General features: G+C 34.3%; 1 protein-coding gene across 1 annotated transcript; it reads right to left on the reverse strand.

Annotated features, from left to right (window-relative positions):
* Positions 1 to 25017, reverse strand: LOC117124813 (retinoblastoma-associated protein-like). Its single transcript, XM_033271145.1, has 24 exons — positions 24861 to 25017; positions 22247 to 22373; positions 21649 to 21704; positions 20996 to 21061; positions 19942 to 20073; positions 18756 to 18880; positions 18043 to 18153; positions 16894 to 17078; positions 15630 to 15799; positions 15019 to 15106; positions 14486 to 14659; positions 13092 to 13206; positions 12033 to 12184; positions 11474 to 11587; positions 10860 to 10918; positions 10167 to 10407; positions 8983 to 9060; positions 8367 to 8471; positions 7523 to 7642; positions 6514 to 6578; positions 5485 to 5617; positions 4303 to 4445; positions 3203 to 3315; positions 1 to 2628 (listed from the first exon to the last, which is right to left on the reverse strand). Exons 2-24 carry the CDS (start codon positions 22364 to 22366, stop codon positions 2573 to 2575), a joined length of 2721 nt encoding a protein of 906 aa, XP_033127036.1. The 5' UTR covers positions 22367 to 22373; positions 24861 to 25017; the 3' UTR covers positions 1 to 2572.

Consider the following 25017-nt stretch of genomic DNA (forward strand, 5'->3'; position numbering starts at 1 on the left):
CTAAAAGAAAATTTAGGAAATCAAGCTAAATTTCCAGAATCGAACATCCACGGAAATTGTTTGAAAAAAAAAATTCTATCAAAATTGCTAATAATAGAATAACATGACTTCATTAAAAAAAAAATCAATTGAGTAGCAAAGACATGGTCTAGCATTTAACAATTAATTTAGAGGAAATTGTGTACAAATTTGGTTACTATGGTTACAATTAAATATAATTTGCATAATAATTAAGTTCAAACATCTCAACTTCATAAACATTTTTTGAATAATAAATTTGCATTAAGGAATAGATCTACTTTCCTTAAGGAATCAAATATCTGTCTTCAAACATTTGCTTCCTTAAGAATTTACACAATTCAATTTCTTAAAAGAATGGAAACAATTTTTAAATAAAACCTGTATTAGGAAATACATATGCTTCCCTTTGAGAAATCAAATACCTGTCTTCCAGAAGGAATCAAACATTTGCTTTCTGTAAGGAATATTTCTTCTAGAACAAAAAGAATTAAGTATTCATTTTTTAAACTAGCAATCATGCCTCTTCTTTACAGCTTGATTTCAACCAAATTACTGTAGGTGTAAATCGCCAACAGCTGTTGAGGTCTCTGCAACCATTTTACGGAAACACTCAAGTAGGTTCTGATCTGTTGGAAACAAATCAGAGAACTTTTCCTTTGTATCGATGACACCAGTCAATGGAGCATTTGCAATGGGAAATGCTTAGTGACAGCAATTTTATGGAAAACAGGCTTATAAGGAATCAAACACGCTTATAAGGAATCAAACACACACAAGCTATCAGGAAGCAGGAATATCTGATACCAAAAACACAGTTACAATTAAATTTTCCAATTAAACAAATTTCTGAAAACTCACCTATTCAATTATCAAATATTAAAACCTTAAAATGTGCTGGAATAAAACTGTTATCATGTGACTTACTTCTTTGCAAGGAAATCTATGTACAAAGATTTAAATCCATGAAGGCAAACACTGTAATAACTTTAAGAGTAACAATCAAACAGGGACAAACAGTACAATACCAAGCTAAAGTGTACAGTAAATTCACCAAGATATGCATTCTATATTTCAAACAATGCAGCATAATTCACCAATGCACTTACACACGTTTTTCTAACAATGTACCACACAAATTCTATCAACAACAAAAACCAATTCTGACCTAAAATGATTACATCTGCCAAATATTCCCTCAAATATCAGCCTCTAACATTAATATTCACATCATAAATACTTGTAATAAATACGGACTTTATATATCTTTACCTTCACATGTCTAGCACATTATTGTGATATGTCATACTTGAGTGCATCACGAAATAGCAAATTTGATAACTCGGCATACATTGTGTAATTAACATGAATTACACGACTCAACCTTGCACTGTATCACACACACATTATCATATTTGATATACAGGGGTAGTCGATTGCACATTAATGCAATTGACATTCTTCAAGACATCATATATTAAACTGATTGATAACATCAATATCAAACAGTAAACTGGACTGAAATTCCACAACATAGCTGTGTACAAAGATAGCATATAATGATGAAATTAAATTAAAGCAAGTGTACCATCAAGTAACAGGAATGACATGCCTTTACTTTGCCGTGTCTCATGCATTAATGTGACCCACATACCTCAATTTGGTCGTGTCTCATCGCATGTTAACATGATTGACATACCTCAAAATGGCCGGGTATCACACATTAGAATATTTGGTAAATAATATTATAATATTACCAGTGCATCCTGCAGTGCCTCAACATGTACCATGCATTAACATGTTTGTCATAGTTAGTAAAATAGACAGTGTATCATTCAATAATGCAAATGACACAGTTTAGCCGTCGCATTAACAAATTTGGCAACCAGAATTGTATCACGCATTAACATGCCTTAACCTGGTTAAGGCACACACATTAACATGGCCGTGTATCAAGCAATAACATGCCTCAACCTAGCAGGGTGTCACACATTAAATCGCCTTAACCTGGCTGTGTATCATGCACTAACATGCCTTAACCTGGCCATGCATCAAATATTAACATGCTTAACGTGGCCATGTATCACGCATCAACATACCTTAACCTGCCAGTTTATTGCGGCATTAACATGTCTTAAACTGGCCATATATCATGCAATGACATGCATTAACATGGCCATGTATCGTGCATTAACATATCTTAACCTGGCCATGTATTGTGCATTAAGTCTTAAACTGGCAATTTATTATGCACTGACATGCCTTACCATGGCCATGTATCAGACATTAACATATCTCAACCTGGCCATGCATCACACATCAACATATCTTAACCTGGCTATGTATCACGCAGTAACATGCCTTAACCTGGCCATGCATCACATATTAACATGTTCGACACACCCTGGCTGTATAACACGTATTAATATGTCTGCCAACAAGGGCATGTATCGCTCATTAAAATGCTGTGTATCAAACATTAACTTAATATTTTTTAAAATCATACAAACAGCTTTTAAAGCTTAATTCATTGGTGATTGCTGAAATTTCCTTTTTAATTTTCTTCAAATTTTTCTCGTTTTATCTTTGGTTCCTCCTTCATGTCTGCCTCTGGAAAAGAAAACATGTAAAGTGTAAAAATCTATAAATTACAAAGGTGTATGTAGTATAGTAAATTTAAGTGAATAAAATTAAAAATCTATAAATTTATTTTAAAACATTTATACATGTTATTGTATTCGGAAACGTTTTATTCAAAGAATGAATATCATGATCTATCGAGCCCACAAAGACACATGTCAACCAATGACAATGATTTAAGCCAATATCTGCGCTAATAAATTTTCAATACAGAACATTAAAAATCTTTTCTATTGCCGAAATGTGTTTATCTAACCCTGAGCTGATATCTATTGTTAGCGAAGGCCACATGAGGAGGTGATATCGGGAGTGGCATGTATTGGATAAATGAAAGCAGCTGAGATTGCTGCACCACAGGTTGTGAAAGGCCGTACCAACCATCTGCTCATTGCCGTATTTACCGGACCTTGCAAAAGTGTTACACTTGAAAGGGAAGTAACTATTTATATTGGATACTTATAGTTGATCTTCCAGTGATTTATTAAATCAATTTAATCACTGACAATAAAAATTAAGAAACAGGTAATCAAAGTATTTCCCCTACCCAACTCGGACACTCTTCGCTTCAAGACTGCAGTGAGTTCAACCATACTGTCTGGAAGACGGAGATTAGCTGATGATGGCATGGCAGGGCCCTTGCCGCTTGAACTATTGTTCCTGTAAAGGAAAACATTGAATGAATATAAAATAATACAATTTATTGGAATACAAATTTGGCTATTTTCAGGTGACCATTCAAGAAATGGTGGCTCCAGAATTGGTAGATATGGTCCATAAACAATTGGTCCAACTGAGGAGCCGCTATGGTCTACAGCTAAAGGGTATTCCACCTTCTGTTGGCCAGTTCATTCTGTGAGACCAGCAGCGGGCTGACATAATTGTACACTTCCAGTTTATTTTACCATGACAGCCCCACCCACCCCGACGAGGGGGACAATGCTCTGACCAGGGGGGTCAGATTTCCCCGACGAAAGCAAAGTGGCCGTGGTCAAGCTTCGATTAAAATGCTTCGAAAGTGTTTGATTAAAAGGCTTCGAAAGTGTTCCTGGGGCCGAAGCCCCCAAAAATTTTGACAATTTAGGAGTTTCAAAGGCTTATTTAATCGATTTTATAGTCTAATATGTAGAACATACATATAATTTTTTTCTCCCCGACGAATTGTGCTTTTTCTCCCCGACCGGGAAGGGGGGGGGGGGAATGGGCAGCTCTCCTCGACGGGTGCCACCCCTGACAGCACTTTTTTTAGTCCAATAAATTCAGTAGCATTTAATAGTGTCATATGGCTTACATTTTTTGACTGCATTTTTAAAAGTCAGTATTACTGAATAGGGAACTTGAAGTTTTTAGTATATAATACTGCAAGCAATCATTTAATAACTTAAAGTTTATGGTCAATATTTTAAAAAAAGTTGACAAAGTTAATCTAGGATTAACTGTAGTCATGAACTAGTTAGTCACACACTGCAAAATCATGATTTCATAGAGAAGGCCACATGACAAGGCATTTGTGATGAATCGTCTTTAATGAAGACTTTAATGAAGAGCAGAGAATATTTTTAGTGTCAGCTCAACTCACTATTAAAAGCAGTAAATAATGCAAAAGTACAACATACTACACACAGCTAGGTACTGCATGACACTTACTGTTGCATATTATTTTTGTTAGCATCTTCAGAGCTTTCCTCCAAATCTACTTCAAATTTGAGCCTTTTTTGTGAGCTTGATCCTGACTTGTCTCTTCCACGTCCTTGAACAACTTCATTAATCTGCCGAAGCTTTTCTGTGCTCTAAGAAAAGATTTTATTCCATTTAAGATTTAATTAAATTCTGTTTATTATTTTACTGATATAATCAGATTCATTAAAATTTATCAGTGACATCAACAACTGGTAGAAAGGGGAATCAATAGACACGCTTTACAATAGGCAAATTGTGGTCTATATAGGTAAGAGAACGCCCCTACCCATGATGAGTTCCTGGTTCCCTCTGACAAGGAGGGATAGTACCTGAAAGGGTCCCATCCTGGGTTACAGAAAATATAGTGCTAAAACTTAATTTTAAATAAATCATAAAAAATTAAAAACTTTTCAATTAAAAACAATGAAAAGAAAAGCCACACATCCAAACTTTTGTGCACTGGTTGCAAATCATATTGTGCTGGATGGACAGGAGCCTTCAGCATTGAAGTTTGTCCATTAATGGAAGAAGAAGGTCATATAACACCAGCAGCATCTTCTTCACCAACATTTCATTATAAATGAGTACTTTAAAAAATAAAATTATTCATCTCTATTGTCTTCATGTTTCAAAACCAAAACCATTATGGAATCATCATCACCATCGACATAATATATTTATTAGTAAGAAAAAACACACAAAAACAGAAAACAAAACTTTGTTTTTCTCAAGCCCAACCAATTCTTGAAAATCTGGGATCTGCTAACATCATTGTCAGAAACCTAATCACCACCACCATCACCACTACCATCAACATAACCATCACCACTACCACCAACACAACCATCACCGCTACCAGTATCACTATCATCCGAAACCTCATCCTTATTCTACATACTCATCATCTATGATCATTTCGTCACTCACATCACGAACTGTGTTTTTTTTTGTGTGGTAAAGAATACAAAAGTGCTTGACAACCAATACGCACTCGTTTTGACGTGCTACTCTCATTTCACGAACTAACACAATCTACTTTGATTGTGTTAGTTCGTGATGTGAGCGACGATTTAAAGAATATTCAATCATCACAAAATGATGATTATCCCATGCATTTTCTGGCACTGTTTGCACGTTGAATTTTCTTACCTCTGGCCCGCTTTCACCAAAATTGTAGAGGAGCTTGGATGTTGGTGTCATCTGTAAGTGGTCTATAGGAAGTGGGCTCTTGAAAGGGGAGTCTTTCATTGGAGAGATATACAGATTGCTTTTGCCTGGGACACTGTAAAAAAAACCATCAGGAAAAAATATTAAAATATTTATCTAGATCATTAGCTTTAAAAATATCAAATGCAAGGAATCAAATTAGACCACAACTTGGTATTCAATCTTTTTTTAGTGTCCAAAATAACTTGAAAAAAAAAATGCTTTATCATTCTGTCATTTTAATCAAACTGCTGGTTGTAGCGGTGACCAGTTGATCAGCGCATGTGCATAGCTGCATGAATGAGAATGATTTGCTAGTACGAGCACTGACACTGTTCGATGAGATGAATAAATTGATTGTGGTTGATGAACTTAAGTTTATTACATTAGGTAGGCCTATAACTATTATCATACTGTAATTTTGGTTCTGAGAAATGATATATTTCACTAAGTAAGATGTATTGTTATGAAATTATATTGATAGTTTTGCCTATGTCTAGAATAGGGAGAATGAGGAAGACACTGAAGGCAGAATATTACCATTCATGCCAATGAAATCACTACGTTCTTTACATCTATCTAGCTACCTCCCTGTAGATTGTAGAATGCAGCCTATATAATGCACCACCTATCAGAAGAGACTTAAAGCCATTTAGTTTTCTGTGTAACATGGCCTATGAGCATGTTAAAAAACAGTTTCTTCAGGAAAGGACAGGCGATTGTCTCTCATTTTACAGTCCAATCCACCACAAGATGTGTCTCTACATAGCAGCTCACACAGGTCTCCATGAGCCTAGCAGGGGAAGATTCAATGACAGTAAGATCTAGAACGTAATTGTGTAACACCTAAAGTCATCTGTGTCAGATAAAGACAATGTTGACTTCTTATCTTCTGGGGGATGCAGTTTGGTCCAAATCTATGTTGTGCACAAAATGCAGGATGTTAATGAGTCAAACAAAATAAAAACTTACACATAAACTTGAGGTCCTTGAGATGCTGTTCTGGACCGTGATGGTACTGGCGATAAATTTGGAGTCTAAAATGAAAGATTTGAACAACATTTAATAGAGTAATAAGTTCTTCTTTATATATATATATATATATATATAAAAACATATATTGCCTTGGTTTGGCTCTGTAATCATTAGTGGTAGTGGGACTGGTTTGGGCCCTTCCTTGGAGAGAGGTGAACGTAAATAAAGTGCCTTGCCCAAGGGCAGAAGCAATGCGATGAGCGTCGGTCTCAATCTCACAATCAGAAGTCCAACATCTTACACGCTGCGCCACACACTCAACAATTGTATTTAAATTTTTGTGAGACAAACTAATCCAAGCTCTCTATCCCTTGGGCCATGAACAATGTCATAGAGAATAGCACTATGAGTAATGTAAAGATCATGAAATTGTCTTTGACAAAAATATGTTGTATGCCCATATATAGTAATGATGTGCCTATATATGGTCATGTGATGATTGTGACAATATTTAGGCATGTCATATGTCAAATAAAACTTGACAGTCTGGCCAGGGCTTAAGAATTGCACCATGAGCAATGTATGTTGGAAAGATACTATGAGCAATATCTGTTGCAATGAAACCACAGGCTAAACTGTTGAAAGAACATAAGCAATGTCTGTTAACATGGTACCATGAGCAGTACTGTTGTGGACATGCATTAAAACTGTTTTATTCATTTCAAGTTCAATTCAGATTATCAAATTTTCTGTAACAAACAACTATTGTATGCCCATATATAGTCATGATGTGCCCATATATAGTCTTGATGTGCCCATATATAGTCATGATGTGCCCATAATTATATAGTCATGATGCGATGTCATCATCACCATATTTGGGCATGTCACATGTTTTTTTTTTGTCAAATTCGTTAGTCTGGACAGGGCTTAACAAATCAAATGATTGACTGACTGAGCACTGATTAATATATATTGTTGACAATTTGGGTCAAAGGGAACTTACAGACTGCCGGGAGGGCTGGAATTGAAGAACAAATGTCTTCAGAGATGGCATGAATATTCGGTTGTAGAAAGAAATGATGGAATCAAATTCACCCTCTTCCACCAGGACTTGTTTATACACCTGTATAGAAAATAATAACACTTTCAAACATCAATATCATATGAAAGTGATAGAGATGTTCACATATTTTCTTTACAATTATTTCTAAGAACTTCAATATTATGGGTTAAAACTGCTTTTTCCTGTCATTCTCCCTAGCCAGCCATAGCAAAGAACAAATACATAAAAAGTTTTTATATAATAATTTATATAGTGCACCTATCTATTTCAGAAAAAATTGATCAAGGCACATTTTGCATGGTTACTGGAAGTAAAATCAATCTACTGTTATCAGCCTTGGAATGCCCAACATTTGATTTAAAGGCTAACTCAGACAGCGTGCTATGAAGCAGCCCAGACACGAGTTATCATTGGAAGCCTTTAGGTCATTGTGATTATCCGACTTTCCGCAATGCAGACTCATTTGGTCTGTGGTTTAACACTGCAACAACAAATCGTGTCAGACTTTCATATAGTTGCACAAAGCTGTCTGAGTTGGCCTTAAAAAAACTCAATGCCTACAGTTCTGTGTCACATGCCTTTAAATTATGATCAATGCTATAACTATGGGAAATGACAGAAGTACTCCCCCACCCATGTGAAAGTTTGTACAATACTCTCCATGGGGGAAAATGCAATAGTTAGAAATCATCCCACTTTCCCATCTCCTCCCCAGCAGACCCCATGTCAATACTACTACCCAACTGATTATGAACATGGTGTGGAATTGCAGAATTAATCTTACCGTCTGAGAAGCATGCGGCTGCATCCTGTAGACAGCAACAATGTTCTTAAACTTCTTCTCTTGCTCAACTACTTTACATATTGCATAGATACTGCACATCATTATCTATGTCAGAAAAATATAAAAACAAAATCATAAGCAAAATTAAGGACTGTTTGACTTGTGTTGAAGCAGACACTGAATGAGAGAGGGGTGGTCAAAGTGGAAGCGTTTTTGTTTGCAGCCCGGCCATGTTTTTTTATTTATTATTTTTTTTTAGTTAAAAGTTTTACACATTCATATTTTTTAAACTTCAATTTATACTTTATTGTTGCTATTAAAGATTATTTGTATTACCCACTTCACAGACCATTAAAAGTACAAGCTAGGACATCTCAGCCACATCTAGCCTAAGTTTGCTATTATATTTTATTCTCCTCCAACAGTGATAGTAGGATGAAGGTAATGCTCCACAAGCCAAGTACTGTATTACTATAAGGCTTAGTGGAGGTGTTTTTTTTAATGAAAAAATGTTTAAATTTTGTTTTTCCTGTGAAAATCTTATTACTTTTAATGTATCATATAATAATTCAGCACAATAAAACAGAGATATATTTAAGCTAAAACAGTGGCAAACCTGATCTAAATGTCTATCTTTGAGTAACAACGGCTTGTGGAGGATACACTGTTCTAAGCAGGTCCAAATTTTCAGAATCTGCAAAACAAACAGAGAAATTATTTTTTGAATATTTATAATTATACAATCATAGTAATAATCATAATTTCATATTATTTTTAGCATTATTTGATATAGAATTCTTATTCAAATGGGCTGAATAATTTCACTGTCTTATAGTATAATTAACATTTTTTTCTTTGACAAAAAAACTGTTGTATGCCCATATATAGTCTTGATTTGCATATATAGTCATGATCTGCCTATATATGGTCATAATATGATGTCATCATAACAATATTTAGGCATATCACATGCTTTTATTAAATAAATAGTCTGCACAGGTCTTAACATTATCTTGAAAAATTTAGTTTAATAAAGCAACTGAGCCCACTAAATGATAACTAGGATATTTTCCCTGAACAGAAAAGCTAGTGATGGTATTGTGCATAATAACAAAATTTCATCACGCACGTACATCCAAAAGTTTAAATTTGGTCTTGACTCCCTTTCAAGACAACCCTGAGGTCATTTTTTTCCAAGACATCTATCTAAATGGTCCCTTCTTTCACATCCTAGTCATTCAACCACATTATGTTCATATAGGCACCAGCAAACCTTTACAATCTGACAATTATTTTACACCTAATTAATTAATCAACAACTTCTAATCAGAAAAACAACTCACATACCAATCCTCCAATATTTCATAAATAAACCAGATAAAAATGTGAAGCACATAATAGATTTCAAGAGCAAGGCTTTATGATTCAGTATGTGTAACTAAACTCATCGCAGACGTAATATTAGCTGTAAAGCTTACCATTCCAGGCTGTGATTGGGTTGATATAAACAATATGGAATATAGAGGCAATTTTCAATCTGACCAATGACGAACACGCTTTCATAATCTCTTTTCAATGGGAAGAGATACGATATGAAACACACAATTTCACATATTTCCCGACAATATTTTCGCAAAACTCTTTATACTAAAATTTCTCAAGCTTTTTCTTCTATATTATTGCAAGATCAGCCTAATCGCGTCACAAACGAAGGCCCTGATAGAAAGAAAAATGTCTTCAAAATTCACTCAAAGTCATAGTATAAGCCCTCTCCATCAAGAGAGTGAGCTAAAAACTTACTAGATCAGGAGCTATGTCCAGGTTGGTGCAGAGTTCCTGAAGCCGTTCGTAAGCGAGATGTAATACTTTGGTGATGTAAACATTAAGGGAAGGTGAGCGGGTTCCTCGTGCGGAACATGCTGCACTGCTGGACTTTGGTGAAATGGAATGGTCCTCAGTACTGCTACCAGCAGATCCGCAAAAAGAGCGAGTGGGCGTGCCCTCTCCCACTTTAGTACTGGGCTTCAACGGGGATTGGAACCTACAGAAAGAGACACTTTGTTACAATACAACATTTAAAACATATTAAATTGAAGCAGATTTATAGAGGAGTTTTGTTGGCAAACATGAGTTTTCATATATATTCTGTTTATTGATTACATAAATTTTTGCCACTACTGTACTATTGTTGTAATACTGAACAAGCCATGATGGTGATGTAAGCCTGTGTTTTTTAAACAACAGTAGTCTTCAGGTTATCTAATTATGTGTTTCACAGGCTAAATATAAATTTCATACAATTACATTACATGATCTCATAGATTACAGAAATTCATGATGGTGAACCAATCAAGATTGGCTAGTTTTGCTATTTGTGTTCTTGGTTAGTATAAGCAAATCTCATGTTTCTGTTTTATTTTTGTTCATATGAAAAAAAACAGAAAAAGAACTAGTGCCTTTTATTACAATATTCTATATGACATGGTACGTTACATTTCAGATGCGGTGTTCTTTGGTATAGGTGTTGTACAAGGCTCTCCTGAATTTGGCGGCTGGAAACAAAAAAAACAAAGATTTAGGTATAAAAATAAGGGTAAAAATTGAAATTGAATCAATTGAAATCTTATGCAGTGCCTTCAAAATAAATGTGCACACGATAAATACAATTAAGCACCTAAATTGCTTAATTGTCAAGTGGCTGAGCAGTAAGGCAGGGGCGCTGCGCAGTTAACTAGTCTTAAAAACGGCACTGGTTTCAGTCGCTCCCGGCCCAGTGTTTGGTTGGTTTAACAAGTCTTCTCAGATAAGGGCTTAAAATAGAGGTCCAATGTACATATCTGGCTTGTGTGCACTTTAAAGAACCCACTGCACTTTTAGAAGATTAGGGGGTATCCTGATGCTCTGGTTCATTTCAGCCCCTGTCGTTGTGGAATGATGTGAACATGTGCCTACAAGTGCCTCTTTATGGCGACCAGGTAGTCACAAAGCAGACCCATACGCAATTCAGCACAATGACGCTGAGAGTTATGGGTTATTCTCCTACCTTTACGTTTTACCCTATTTTTTAAAGTGAAATTGTCTTTGCAAAAAATAAATATAATTCTTACTACAAAAGGTGAGGTAGTTGATACACTGACATAATTTGACATAGCGTCGAATAAAGGAGACCCGCTCTTCCAAGCTAAGCTGTCCAAGATCATGGCCTCTACATTCTGAAGATGCTGAAGGTAGAACGAGACATACATCAAAATTAATCTATATTTTTATAAATGTACTCTACTTGTGATATCACGATGCCTTATACAATCTTTCAGTTTCTTTTATATAAAATAACTGTCAAAATAGTCGAATCCCATCTCTGCTACGTTTGAATCCCGACACAAAACCCATACCGATTCCACAGACTCGAGAAATTTTAAAACTGTGTTTGCATCTGGATCACCATTAACTGTAATTGTGAACTTGAAATATGCCTAGAATGTCACGGCATATATTGCAAACATGGAAGACACAAGTTATTTAATAAATATATGGATACATTTATGCTCAATTTTGTTTTGGTTGGAATACCCACTAGCATTGTTAAATAATTTTGTCAATAATTAATACAATTTGGTCTAATATGATCCTGATGTAAACAAAAATATAGTGTTTGAATATACTCACTTTTACAGCATCTCTGGTAAGTTTAGTTTCTTCCTTCAAAAATGTCTCAATGACCTTACAAAAGTCATAGGCTTCAATTTTGAAGACACCCAAAATCCATGGAAAACTCACACTACATTCATAGTTGCTCAAGTTATTCAACGAAGGGGATACTACAATATAAAAAATATCTATATAAATATAAGCAAGTAATCTCTTCATCCAACAGTGACTGTTATGTACCCTGGTGGAACAAAGCACAACAGAATTCACCAAACAAATCTACCATTTACTATGCTGCACAATTAGTCATTTAAAATCATGTTCAGATATAAGTAACCAACAAAGTAATTAGTTACACACTGTATACCTACTTACCTAGCCCCAGTACTTGCATATTTTCAAAATTTAATTTTTTTTACAGAAACAATAAATACACCTTCGTAAAAACTACAAACCAGGTCATTTATCTGCAGAAAATGTTAGTTTGTCGCTTGACTAGAAAAACAGATAAGAAATAAGGTACCATTGTCTATTCAGAGGTTGTAGATATAACATAAAATCTTATAACTAAAAGGAAACTATTTATCGAGCATATTTACTGAAACTGTTTACATCGCGTTATACAAACTTGAGCACTCTCTCTAATTAGATTAGTTTGTACTGCACACTGTAAGTCAATCAAATTGATTAAAGGTGTTTGATTGTTTACTCATTATGTGGAGTCACATATGTTCTTTAATCCAAACATTAATATACATTAATTTTTGTGGAATATATGAATAGCATGCCATTATTACAAAGGAATAATACAAGGCAATATATCATTAAAAATTTCCATTAATTGGACCAATTTTAGCAGCTGGGAGTTTGGCTTTTGTTATAACAATTGGATAATACACCCTGATTGCCTCCATGCTGGCTTTACCATCTGGTGTAGTGAATAAGTAGCAGAATTTGTTCTTCAAATTCCTCCAATGATACCATGTCCTTTATGAAGTTAACATTGAGCAATATTTATGCCAGAAATACATTAATCATCCTTGGGGATAATAAATAAAAATAATTGGAGTGACTTACACAATGTTCCATAAGTGAGAAGCACAACCTCCAGTGAGCAAGCCAGGAGCGATTTATGAAAGGTCTCATTGCAAAGTAACTTGCTGAAATTGGTTTGTTTCAGTCGTTCAGCCTCCTAGTAAAGAAAACAATACAAAAAAGTGTTAATATTATTAAATTATTAATTATTTATTATTAATAAATATATTTACAATATTTATGTATCTGTTTGCCATTTTGTGTTCCCACCAGTAAGTAGCTGTTGGACAGGATAATAAATAAATAAATAGAACAAATAAATAAATAAATCGATTCATTAATTATTTAAATTTCACATTTGACAGAGGTAAAAAAAAAAATTCATAAATTGATGTTGAATGTAAGTGATTAAATAATTAATATCTTCATTTAGAAACTTAATTTCCAACAAGAAATAAAATGTAGTAGTGAGAAAAGGGACCTCTCCCCTGATTTAAAAAATAGACATTAGCAAGTTTCAAAATTATACCATATTGTAAACAAGCTCTAGTTCAGCTTTGGGAAATAATCTCAGTCATGTTTACACAAAATCATGCGCCACTAAATATATTGTTAACCTCTGTTCTTATAAAACATTATTAGGGAGCTTTTGATTGCACGACGACGTAGAACGTAATGACGACACTAAAAGTCATCTGCGCATGCAAGAACGTTAAGGTCACCTCGTCGAGTAGATTCTGGAACGCAATTTGGCCAAATCCACGTATGCAGAAAACGTAGGATGCCAGGTAGGACGGTCACGCATGAGTGATTCCGTTCTAGTGTCGCGTGGTCGCACAAATCGAAAGCTCCTTTTGTCCTGAAGACGACTGAAGCAACTCAAAACGAAACGTTAAGATATTCTCAACCAACAACAGTTCTTTTCAGAACTATCTACGTGGTGTACCACAAGCATTAATATATATTCTGCTCTTATATTTATTCAAGATTCTCTTCTTTTTTTTTCTTTCTTAATATTTTTGCTTAGATTTATCAGTGTAAATTCCAAATGCATAGCCTTACTCATTCTTTAAACTTAAGGCACAAAAACATGCTAATTTAATTACGGAGGAAATTTGTTAAGAATGAAATTTAAATTTGTTAGGTTTACTTATATTTGACTCTGAAATAATACCACAAGTGTTTTTTATTTGATTTAATAATTTTGTTAAACTCTATAGTTTACACTGAGCTTGTTCCTGTCACGCACTTCAAGACTTGGGGTCATCACAACCAAAGCATGTTTGCACACCACCCCACTACCAGAATTAACCAATTGGCGGGCAGAATTTAGGAGGCGTGGCCTTCTGCAGCTTTCTTTACAACCAAGCAGCTCATGAGTATGTTATACATGTGTGACAAAATCAACAAACAGAAAACAAACAAAAAAGACTAACACTGGTGAGCATGGCTTCCATGACTCTAAAGTATAGTTTACATCCTATCTGGAAACGTTGCCTAGCAACCTCGTACATGTGGATACCCATGGTGGAGGCAAAATTTTGGATAAAGTCACGCTCAAGGTTAGACAGCCGTTGTTTAATAGCACTTGTAGGATCTTTTTGACATTGCTGAAAAAGAAAAAAAAAACAATATATCACATATCCATGCTAGCCTATTAATTTCACTGTCATATTGTTCTTGACAAATAAAATGCATATTGTTTTCATTAATTGTGCCATGCAAATAAAGCATTATAAAAAGTGTATCATTATCATCAGAATGAGAGGGCTCAACCAGCTGGGAGCAGAATCAAATGAAATGATGTACACAAACTTATGGCAGTTGTAATTTGTATTTATATATATAAATATCTTATTATATTCATAAAAATGTGATTGTTTTTCATAACAATGTCACTGTGTGGATGAGGGATTAACAAACAAGCAAGCCCAAAATGGCATAGTTGGAAAGGTATACCTCTGCCTACCTTAAAGTACTGAAGAAGTTTAGGTGAAGGAGATGCACTACAGCTGTTGAGAAGGTTCTTCAACCCCTGGATTGTGTTAATGGCTCTCCTGGCATTGGCATAAAAACAGAGGAGCATGCAAATAACAAGTCGAAGCATGACTAACTACACATAATCCAACAAATTAAAAACTGTGAAAATATGGGAATTATGATTGGTTGCTTTTTGTTTTTAGATTTTAAATTATAACCTCATTCTAACCATACTTTAGAATATACAATCTGGTTAGAAAAAGGCAGGGGTGGACTAAAAGTCAGTTGGAGGGCCAATGTGAATTTTTGATTTACCACTGAGGGCTGCACCCAAATTTTGATGTTTACAGTGTGCTTCCAAAACCCTTTATGCACTGTTTTTATTCTGCTTTATTCTTTGTTTTAACATACCTTTTTACAATAAACAAAGAAACAAAAGAAAACAGTCAACTCTAGATTTTGGGTTCAGGCAACACAAACTTTTATGGCCTCAAAGACGTTACTGTTTCAAATATTTCTGGCATTTTCTTATGTTATGTAATGGGTAACATGAAATAAAATAATACATTAAATCTACAGACAAATAAAAAAATAACATACTTAACTGGAGTCTCTACATCTCTTGAGTACCTGGCTGTAGAGTCTGGCGGAGTGAGTGGAGGGCGAGGTTTTTCAGGAAACAGATAGCTTTTCCGCAATAAAAAGTGGAGTTCATCAATGTCCTTTGTTGACTTGTATACTTCCTGGTATTGCCGTTGCAGGAAAGCTATCTGTAGAGGAACAATGTTAACATTTGCTATCCTATCAGTGGCGTATCAAGGGGGTGCACGGGGGAAAACACCCCCCCACCACTCGCAACCACCAAAAATCACTTGCAATTAGTTAAAAATCACCATATTTTGTGAGTTAGCAACTGATGATCGAACCTCCCACTTCACCTTCGCACCCCCATTAGCACCCCCATTTTAAGACTTCTAGATATACCACTGCATCCTATTGATAATAAAATAAACCTTTGTGTTTTTCCACCAGACAAATTTATTTGTGCTACACAAAAACTTTCTCTGCTAAAAAAGTTGTGAGCAGTTAGTCATTTTTCACCTTTAATAAGCGAAAAGTTCTTGTTATTGGATTTTCTAAAACATTGCTGCCGCATGGCAATTGTATTGTTGGCCTACTATGTTTGATTCTGTGCACATGGAGGCGATAAAATCTTTTCCTGAATTCTGATTGGCTGTGCATTATTTCTCTTTGCAAAAAGTAGAAACTCCAATATTTGACGACACGAACCACCAAAAGCGAAAAGGCAACAATCTTGCAAAAGGCTTGCGCATGAAAATTAAACTGCGCATGCGTATGGTCAAATGCTCTCGCTTCGTGAGAATAAATTTGGAAAGTGGAAAACTGGCTTAAAGACACAGAAATTTCATACTGAATTGTATTTTGGTGGTAAAAAAAATTATGATCTTGTGATATGATTTCCCTATGTAATTCATGCTCATGAATAATTAACAAACCATGTATTAAATCTGGTATAATCTGTTACCTCAATTACTATTTAAAAAGAATTGAAATCTCACAATATTATTAAAGCATTTCCAAGAAAGGTACTACCATTCCTACTATATCATGTGATAAGTGCATAGAGGTCATGATTTGCCACTTTATCATCTGTATCAAAATATTGAAATTTTGTCACTCAATGGTGAATGCACACAGACAATTAAATTACTTTAAAGTACCATCAAGGAATTCCGGAATTTGCTGGGATGCGGTGGGCTAAAAACGTTGATGAAATGCCTTCATGATATATCAATATGTAATTAAACTTTCTTCAAACAAAATATAATTCCCCTCACTTTACCTCTGTTAACTCAGCATAAGCATCCTCAGCCTTCTTTTTTTCCAGTGTGTCAAGGAATGGTAGAAGATGATGCATCTGCATGTTGGCCACATCTTGGTAATCTTGCACACAGTTGACATGCTCACAAAGAATACGCAGCACACTTGATGGCTCTGAAGACTGTGGGAGGTTTGAGGGTCGGGTACCTTATAAACCAACAAATAAATCACATGATTCAACAGGGTAAAAACAACAAATCCTATTTATTTTTATATTCAACAATGCCACTTTTCCTGTTGAGCCTTCGTTTCCACATTTCATCCACATTCACCACAAAGAAATCATAAATCTTTTAAGTACTACCTTTTACACAGAAAAAGATGACAAAATAGATTTAAAATTGCAATAAAGATGACTGTGTAAGGAATACATTTTTGAAATGTATCTTTTTAAAGGTTAAAATAAAGTGAAGAAAATAGTAGGAGATATACAGTAGAGAGCAAAAACTAAAAAAAATGTATGTATAAATGTGAAGGAAATAAAGTGAAGAAAATATAAATAATAAAAAAATAAATAATAAAAAAAAAATGAAATAAAACAATGTAGTAAAGCTAGTAGAGGTTGTCTGGATGTTTAAATTCAATAACTCATTTTGGTAATATAATATATGTGTAAACACTGCCTCCGGAAGGATCATTATGCTGGTGCCAAACAAGATGGAAATGTATACTGTACTTTGTCATCATTGTATTTGTTTTTTCTAATTGTCAAGTTGACCTTACCTATTCGTAAATAAACTGATGTAACATAACAATTCATTAGCATTACATTAAAATTAGTAGGGCTGCATCTGGTCAGTTAATATTATTATTAATTAATTATCATAAATATTAGCATAACTTAGGACAACTTTAAAAAGCATGCACGAGTTATGCATGACTGCACACAGTGAACAGTATCAAAATTTGTTTAGTAACTGAAGTAATGCAACAAAATAATTACTTTGTAGTATTAAAATGCAGTAACAAAATATAGCTACTCAGTCAAAATAATAGTTAATTAATTTCTGACATGACAAATTATTGATTTTCTCAAAATAATTAACTTGCAACATGAGATCATTTTATAAGAACATGTCACATTTGTGAATGGGACTTTTGTTGTACTTACTAAAACGTTCTCGTAGTAAGAACACTGGAACTTGTTTTATGACATGGTCGATACAGCCAACCATCAGTTGAAATGAGGTCAGCAGGTCATTGCAGTTGTCAAACAGCGAGCCTTTAAAAAAAAAAATCAAAAACAAGAAAAACTTTAATTTCACACATTTTGCACTTGCTAAAAAGGCACACCTCGCACATCAATATGGATTTGAATTTCACATGGTAATGGTTTACATTATTACAGCTATCACAAACAAAAATGTAATGAACAGAAAAAAAAATGAGTAAGAGAAAAAAAATTGTAAAAACTTTTTTGTCCTTCAAATTGAAATGTCTCACCGGTGTAACAGCGCAGCCACTGTCCTTTATTCATCTAATTTGGAGGTCATTCAAAGAGAAGAGGAATCAGACCCCAATTAAAAACCAACATTATCCAGATGTGGTCTTTAGCGCCAGAAGCAGTAACATTAGCTCTCAGCGACATGCTCAGCTCAGAAACCATTCATGGATTCAAATATAAATATATCAAGCTCTGTCCACTCTCAATTTTCATTTGACAAAAACTGTTGTATGCCCATATATAGTCATGATCTGCCCATATATAGTCAAGATGTGCCTATATATGTCGTCATGATGTGATGTCATCATGACCCTATCTAGGCATGTCACATGTTTTTGTCAAATAACACTTTATGGTTTGGACAGGGCTTGTTAAGCTACCTTTAGTAAGGATAAACATTGTCCAACACAGCTCGGTGTGCTTGATGAGTTGAGAAGACAGAAGTTCACGATTTGCATAGTTGTTATCCATTGCATCCTGACTCTGGAAAACGTCCCGGAAAATACTACAAAATTAAAAAGAAAGAAATTTAAGTCCGAGCAGAATAATAATAAACACTAATAACAGAAAATAATACTTAAAACAATTCTCAAGCCAAATTCTGAGAAGCATTCTATGAAAAAACAATACAAACTCTGCTAAAAGTACATTCTAACCCACTTTGGGGCCATAGGCAGTGCTGATGTTTCAACACAATGGGGTATTTAAAGAATTTTCAATACCATTTTTTATTACTTCAGACACATTTTTATATAGATGCAGTTTAATATTATTTTGTGTTCTGTGATAATTACCTCAATTATCATTTTTACTTTCTAAAAAAGGTGCTATACACCAAAGGCACAACTGACTGCCTGGGACCAATTGGAGGATAGATCAATCCCTCACTGACTACTAGGACCTATTTAGAAATATAAACCTTTGCATTATAGATTGTGTGGAGTCAAAAACAAACCAACCAAAAGGTGGATGGATGTACAGTATCCGAATAATAAAAACTTATTCAGATGGCAATGGATGTCCTCCTGTAGTTGCATAATATAATTTAAAAAGAGAACATGGCAAAATTCAAGAAATTCACAACACAAACATAAAAAACAAGGCATACAAAAGGCATGTAATAATGGATAAAAAAAACCACAGCACCAGACATAAAACCTAAAACAAAGATGAAAATGGAAGAAATGAAAAAGGCATAAAAAAAAACACATTAATTAAAAATTGTATAAAAGATTACAAAAAAATTTACATAAAGACATCAAAACCAATAATAATAATAATAATCAAACATGCAGGATAGGGGACTGTGAGCCAGCCAAACACAAGAATTACCACATCGGCCAATTAAGGGGGTCCAAAGTTACTGTAAGTAAGCAGGCAAATATTAAAATATATATATGTGTACAAAAGGAAGCTAACCGGAACCAAGCAAATATTATTGGGGTGTAATGTTCATTTACGTACAGCAACAGCAGCAGAAATGATGGTCATAGTAGTAATTTATTTCAGGTATATATTTATTCAATCAGACATACAACAAAATAAATTCATTACAAAATTACTTACCGTTCCATCTTTTGAAATAGTGCAATTGCTATACAGTACTTCTGCTCTGCCTTTAGGAGGTGGTCAATCACAACGCGGCTTAGCATATGTTCAGCTTTCAACGTATTCATTTTTTTAAAGAACATTACAATACTAAAAGAAGAAGAAAATCATATTAGCTTATTAAAATAAAAGAATGGTTGGTCTTGTTTCACTATCTATCATTATTATAAACCACCACTATAATATCATTTCTTGTAATTACCATCGCCTCTCCTCTCCAAAGGAGAGGTGAAAGGTATTGCAATAGTGCGTAGTGCGCATCTGTGTGTGTGTGTCTGTCTGTGTGTGTATCCTTCCGGGCGCATAACTAAAAAACTACTGGATCGATTTACTTAAAATATTCACACACTGACAATGTTACATGTATCCTCCTCAAATGTGGTGTTGATCGGAATTACTGTAAGATGCAGATTTTAGAATGTTATTTATATATTTACCCGCCCCTACAGTCGACAGAGCCAACTCAAGCAGATTATTTGGCTAGGCCGTGCAGACACGAGTGAATCGACAGCAGGCAGGGTGGGTGGTGGGGGCAAGTCAAATTGTGGCCGGCGACCTATAAGCGGTGCAGCCAGAGTGCAAACTCGCCCAATTGATATTATAATATTTAAAGTATTTTAGACGAGACTTATTTTTATAAATTGTTTAGCAAACCCTCCACCTGCCAAATATGGTGATTTTGAATAAAAATAAACTTATATTTTTGGCCAGTTAGCCAACAACATGGAAATTTTACAAAAAAATAAAATTTTATTTTTATTTTATTACGCCTCCGCTCCCCTCAAATTTTATTCTTATTTTCTTCTTTGCCTAGATGGTTTTTGGCAAAATCATTTTGTTAGATAATGAAAAAAATTATTTTATTTATATTTTTTCCCATTTCTCTGACAATCTTTTAAAAAAAAAAGTCGCAAAACAAGGTATAAAAGAGTCTCGCCTTATAAAGACTTCAAAATCTAAATGGTCGTGCATAATAAAAAAAATAAGTGGGACTTAACCCTGTTTGATTTACTTCATGTTTGATATTTCCAATATCTGAGTGATTGATAATGTAGGTCCACCTTGACTTCCTTGTTCGCTGTTGGAAAATTAAGCATAAGAAAATTTTTGTAAGCAAATAAACTATTTTATATTGCTTTTCAAATCATTATTTAAATACAAATGCAAAGTGCTACTTCAAACTGATATAATTCATAATACAAAATCCATCAAAAAAGTTATAATAAAAAAACATAATCTAAATCTACTGTAAATTAATAAAACACAAGTTGAAAATAATTGCTGGTATATTGATTGTTCAATCATTATGGGTTATGCTTTCATCTAATTTATTCAATTAATTATTTATTTTATCTATGGTACTGTATTCAACATTATCACATACACATAGTAAAATATACAATCAAATATAGAAATATAATTAAAAGATATAGAAAAATGCATTTGAATGCAATGTTTCTGTAAAAAGTTTCTCCAGGAAATATAACATATAAATGTCTATAGTGTATGCTGAAACCTACTCTAGATGTTGAATTTGACTGTAATTTGTTATTGACAATGTTAATCACCTAATTTTTTGTTATGCCTTTGCACAAACTCAAGCCTAACTGAATGGGCCACTAAATATAAATAGAAGCCAAAATAGTATATAAGAAATACACTAACCAATACTCAATCACAGTGACATATATGGCACAAGGAATCCATGAGACTGGTTGAACCTGAAAATACAGAGTACATCACATACACAAAGTTACACTCACTCGTTGAAACTTCAATGCTACTGCTTTAAGCAGGTCAATGTCATAAAGTAGGTCAGGTGTATATAATAAGTAATTTTTGATGGGAAAGAAAAACGGAAGTGTGATTGCTCTTTATAAAATGGGTTTGGACTAAGCCAGTGTTATGCAAACCTTTAGTGGAAATGCATGAAATTCAGACATGAGCCACATCCACGTCTGACATGCATACCAACAGATGCAAAAGTTGGAGAGAAAGGCAAGTCAATGTGTCAATAAATTTCAATTAATTGACAATATAATATCTTATGCCATGGTCTTTGATTGTGTGTGTGTTTGTACAATGCTTATGTTTAAATACTCCAACATCAGTGAGAGGACCATGTGGTGTTGTATGGATAAAATGGCTTAATACAATAGTGTGCTTTCATAATGGTATGGGTGGGAGTAAACCTGAGAAAAATATGTTTCAGTCAAGGGTCAGAGTCAATAAATTTATAAATCAAACAATAAAATGATTTTACTTTGAGTTCCACACATGAACAGTCCATCCAGTCTTTCCAGATGAGTTGAGCTTTGCGTGATAACTCAACCGAGATCTCAAGCTGCTTACAGATTTGATTAAACTCTTCGTCAGACTGCATCTTGCTCCTGAATAACATAATATTAATCACAGCAATAATTAATAACAATAGAAATATATTATTAGCCTCTTCCTTATCAACACCTATATTCGCTTCAATTTAACACATTTAACTTTTCCTAGCATCTAGATATTAAATCACATAATTATTAACTTTCGCTGATGTCTACACCTGGGTAAATGTTTATTTACAATCCAGCCAAGTTTGTTATAAATACAGACCTAGAAAAGGCCTATATAATAATGTGTTAAATAAACCTGTAAAAAAAGTGCATAGGCCTAGCTAAGAAGCCTTGGCCAGTTATGAAAAAATTGCTCTTTTGCATGACTAGGCAACAGTCATGGATATTAATATAAATATAATAATTAATATATTAAAAAATAGACCTATCATCATCGCCCACAATTACCGTGCAAAAGGCAGCAGAATGCAATTATTTACAAATTAATTATAAAACTATACGGTATATATTTTAATTCTAAATACAAAAGAAAAAATTGTGAACATGACTAAGAGTCAATGAAGTTAAAAAAAAAAATTACAATTGGCTGGATATATGGTGAAAAACAACCCAATAAACAAGCCTGGTGAACTAGGTACTTTGTAGGCCAATGGGATCACCATCCAGGCTGGCATGAGCATGAAGCAATCACCAACATTGACATAATTTTGCATAAGCCAGCAGCAGCTATACAATATCTTTTTTCTTTATATAGGTTTGACTGATTTCATTTTGAATTGAAAATAGAAATGAAAGCTAAAGTAGTAGGCTACTGTAGGTACATACAAGTGCGATAAAAATGTACTCCAATACTGTACAAACTTTACTTTCATGTCGCTTGGGTACCACTGATATTGATCCGATTGAGGGCCTACAGTAGTTTATTTTATATTGAAGGCCACGTTTATTATTTATTTAACTCACACATATTTATAGTTTTCCTTATTGCTTTTTCTAAGATTTGTATGATTTAATATATATTGACTAACTCACACATATTTAGAGTTATCCTTTAGTTTTTTTGGAGATTGGTATGATTAACAATATATCGTTATATAAGTTAGTCATATTGTATCAAACTGCATTGTAATACTGTTATCTTTTGGTGAACGTATCATTTAGCTAATAGGTTTTGTAGAGACGCAACTGGTGTATCATTATTTCAGCCTTGTGACGTCAGTTCTGGAGGTAAACAATCGACAGTGACAAGCGGCTAATTAAACTGGTTTAATATAAAAGTTGCTTTTTTCCTTAAATCCCACTTTTTGTGCGACGCAACATCAAGAATCTAAGGAAGGCCTAGGCCCTGCTCTGGGTGGCATACCAATCATAAACTAATTCCTCCATGGTCAAGTTCTCAACCCCCAAAATCTCATCCCAAGTTTTAGTTCAAGAAGCCTATGGTATAATATATTCAAAATTACCATGCTTTACAATCTGGCCAACACATTCATACGCTTTCAATGCACATGCATAACCAATACCTCCTTGATTTACCCAACTTTACATAGACTTCGTCGCTGTTACTTTCACCAATCGTAAACATCATTCGTTCGGTCAGAATTCATATCAAGAAAATGAGTTTCCACAATCGTGATTATTAGTGTCAAATTTGTCGAATATATTTTGATGAGGCCCTTTAAGAAAATAAAGTGCTAGTAATCCTATAAGAATCCTCTTATTTACAGTTTACAGTATATTCAGTTTTTTAGTGCATGTGTTGTCATGTAAATAGATTAGACCAAAGATTGAGCAGTATGTCAACTCTCTTATAAGCGAAGGCATAAACAAGCTGGCCTGGTCCTACGTAATGAGGATTAATATTCCATGATATGGCTATATATATAGATAAATGACATGACTCTTATTACTGAGTGGAACCCTTACGCTGCGCCTATTTATCGATGACAGCATTATAAGAAAATAACTATACTCTTGCATAGCTAATCAGGTGCTAGCCAAGTACTTATTTATTCGCAAGCCACACCGCTCCCCTCACACTATCTCACACTGTGGGCGATTTGCAATGCCGGTCTTGAAAGATGACGTCACACACATTCTGGCTCTTCATTGGGTGTGGTGATGTAATGCCATTTGTCACACCTTTTTAGCAAATTGAAATAGAAATGCAGTACCGTATTATATTTATCTATCCATGGCAAATAATGTATAAAAAATATATATTTTAGCTTTCTCACATTATTTATTTCTTCAAATACTTCATAGAATATTATATGTTACAACATATTTCCCTCTCTGGATCCTGGCCTAGGCCTAGTACTAACCTAACCTGGTCTAGGCCTTTAAAACTTCGCCCTAGCCTAGCTGGCTTTATAGGGTAGACTATGCTGCGCCTAGTACTATAGTAGGAGGAGGCTTGGCACGCCTCCTAGCTGACTAGGCCTAGCCTAGGCCTAGGCACTGCTCAGCTCAGGCCAAATAAAACTATTTTGCAAGCATACCTACATCCCCTATCTTACAAAATATACATACCTATGATTTATGTAATTGTATAACTGATCATGTGAATACTTTCCTGAATAATATAATTTTAAAGATTTATTTATAACCGGGCGCGGCTAACAAAATACTCCTGTAATCATTTTTTCCGGCCGAAAGTCTGTAATCATGAAATCCCCGCGAAAGCGCA

The sequence above is a fragment of the Anneissia japonica genome, unplaced genomic scaffold (assembly GCF_011630105.1).
Source record: "Anneissia japonica isolate Jap-2015-1 unplaced genomic scaffold, ASM1163010v1 scaffold652_len952628_cov199, whole genome shotgun sequence".
Taxonomy (NCBI): domain Eukaryota; kingdom Metazoa; phylum Echinodermata; class Crinoidea; order Comatulida; family Comatulidae; genus Anneissia; species Anneissia japonica.

Coding starts and splice junctions, on each gene's coding strand:
- LOC117124813 (XM_033271145.1), bottom strand. CDS start 22,366: ATGCAGTCTGACGAAGAGTTTAATCAAATCTGTAAGCAGCTTGAGATC. Junction 20,074..20,995: donor TTGGAAATATCAAACATGAA/GTAAATCAAACA, acceptor TTCTTCTTTTAG/TATTGTAATGTTCTTTAAAA. Junction 13,207..14,485: donor TGGAAGCCATGCTCACCAGT/GTTAGTCTTTTT, acceptor TTTCTTTACTAG/GAGGCTGAACGACTGAAACA.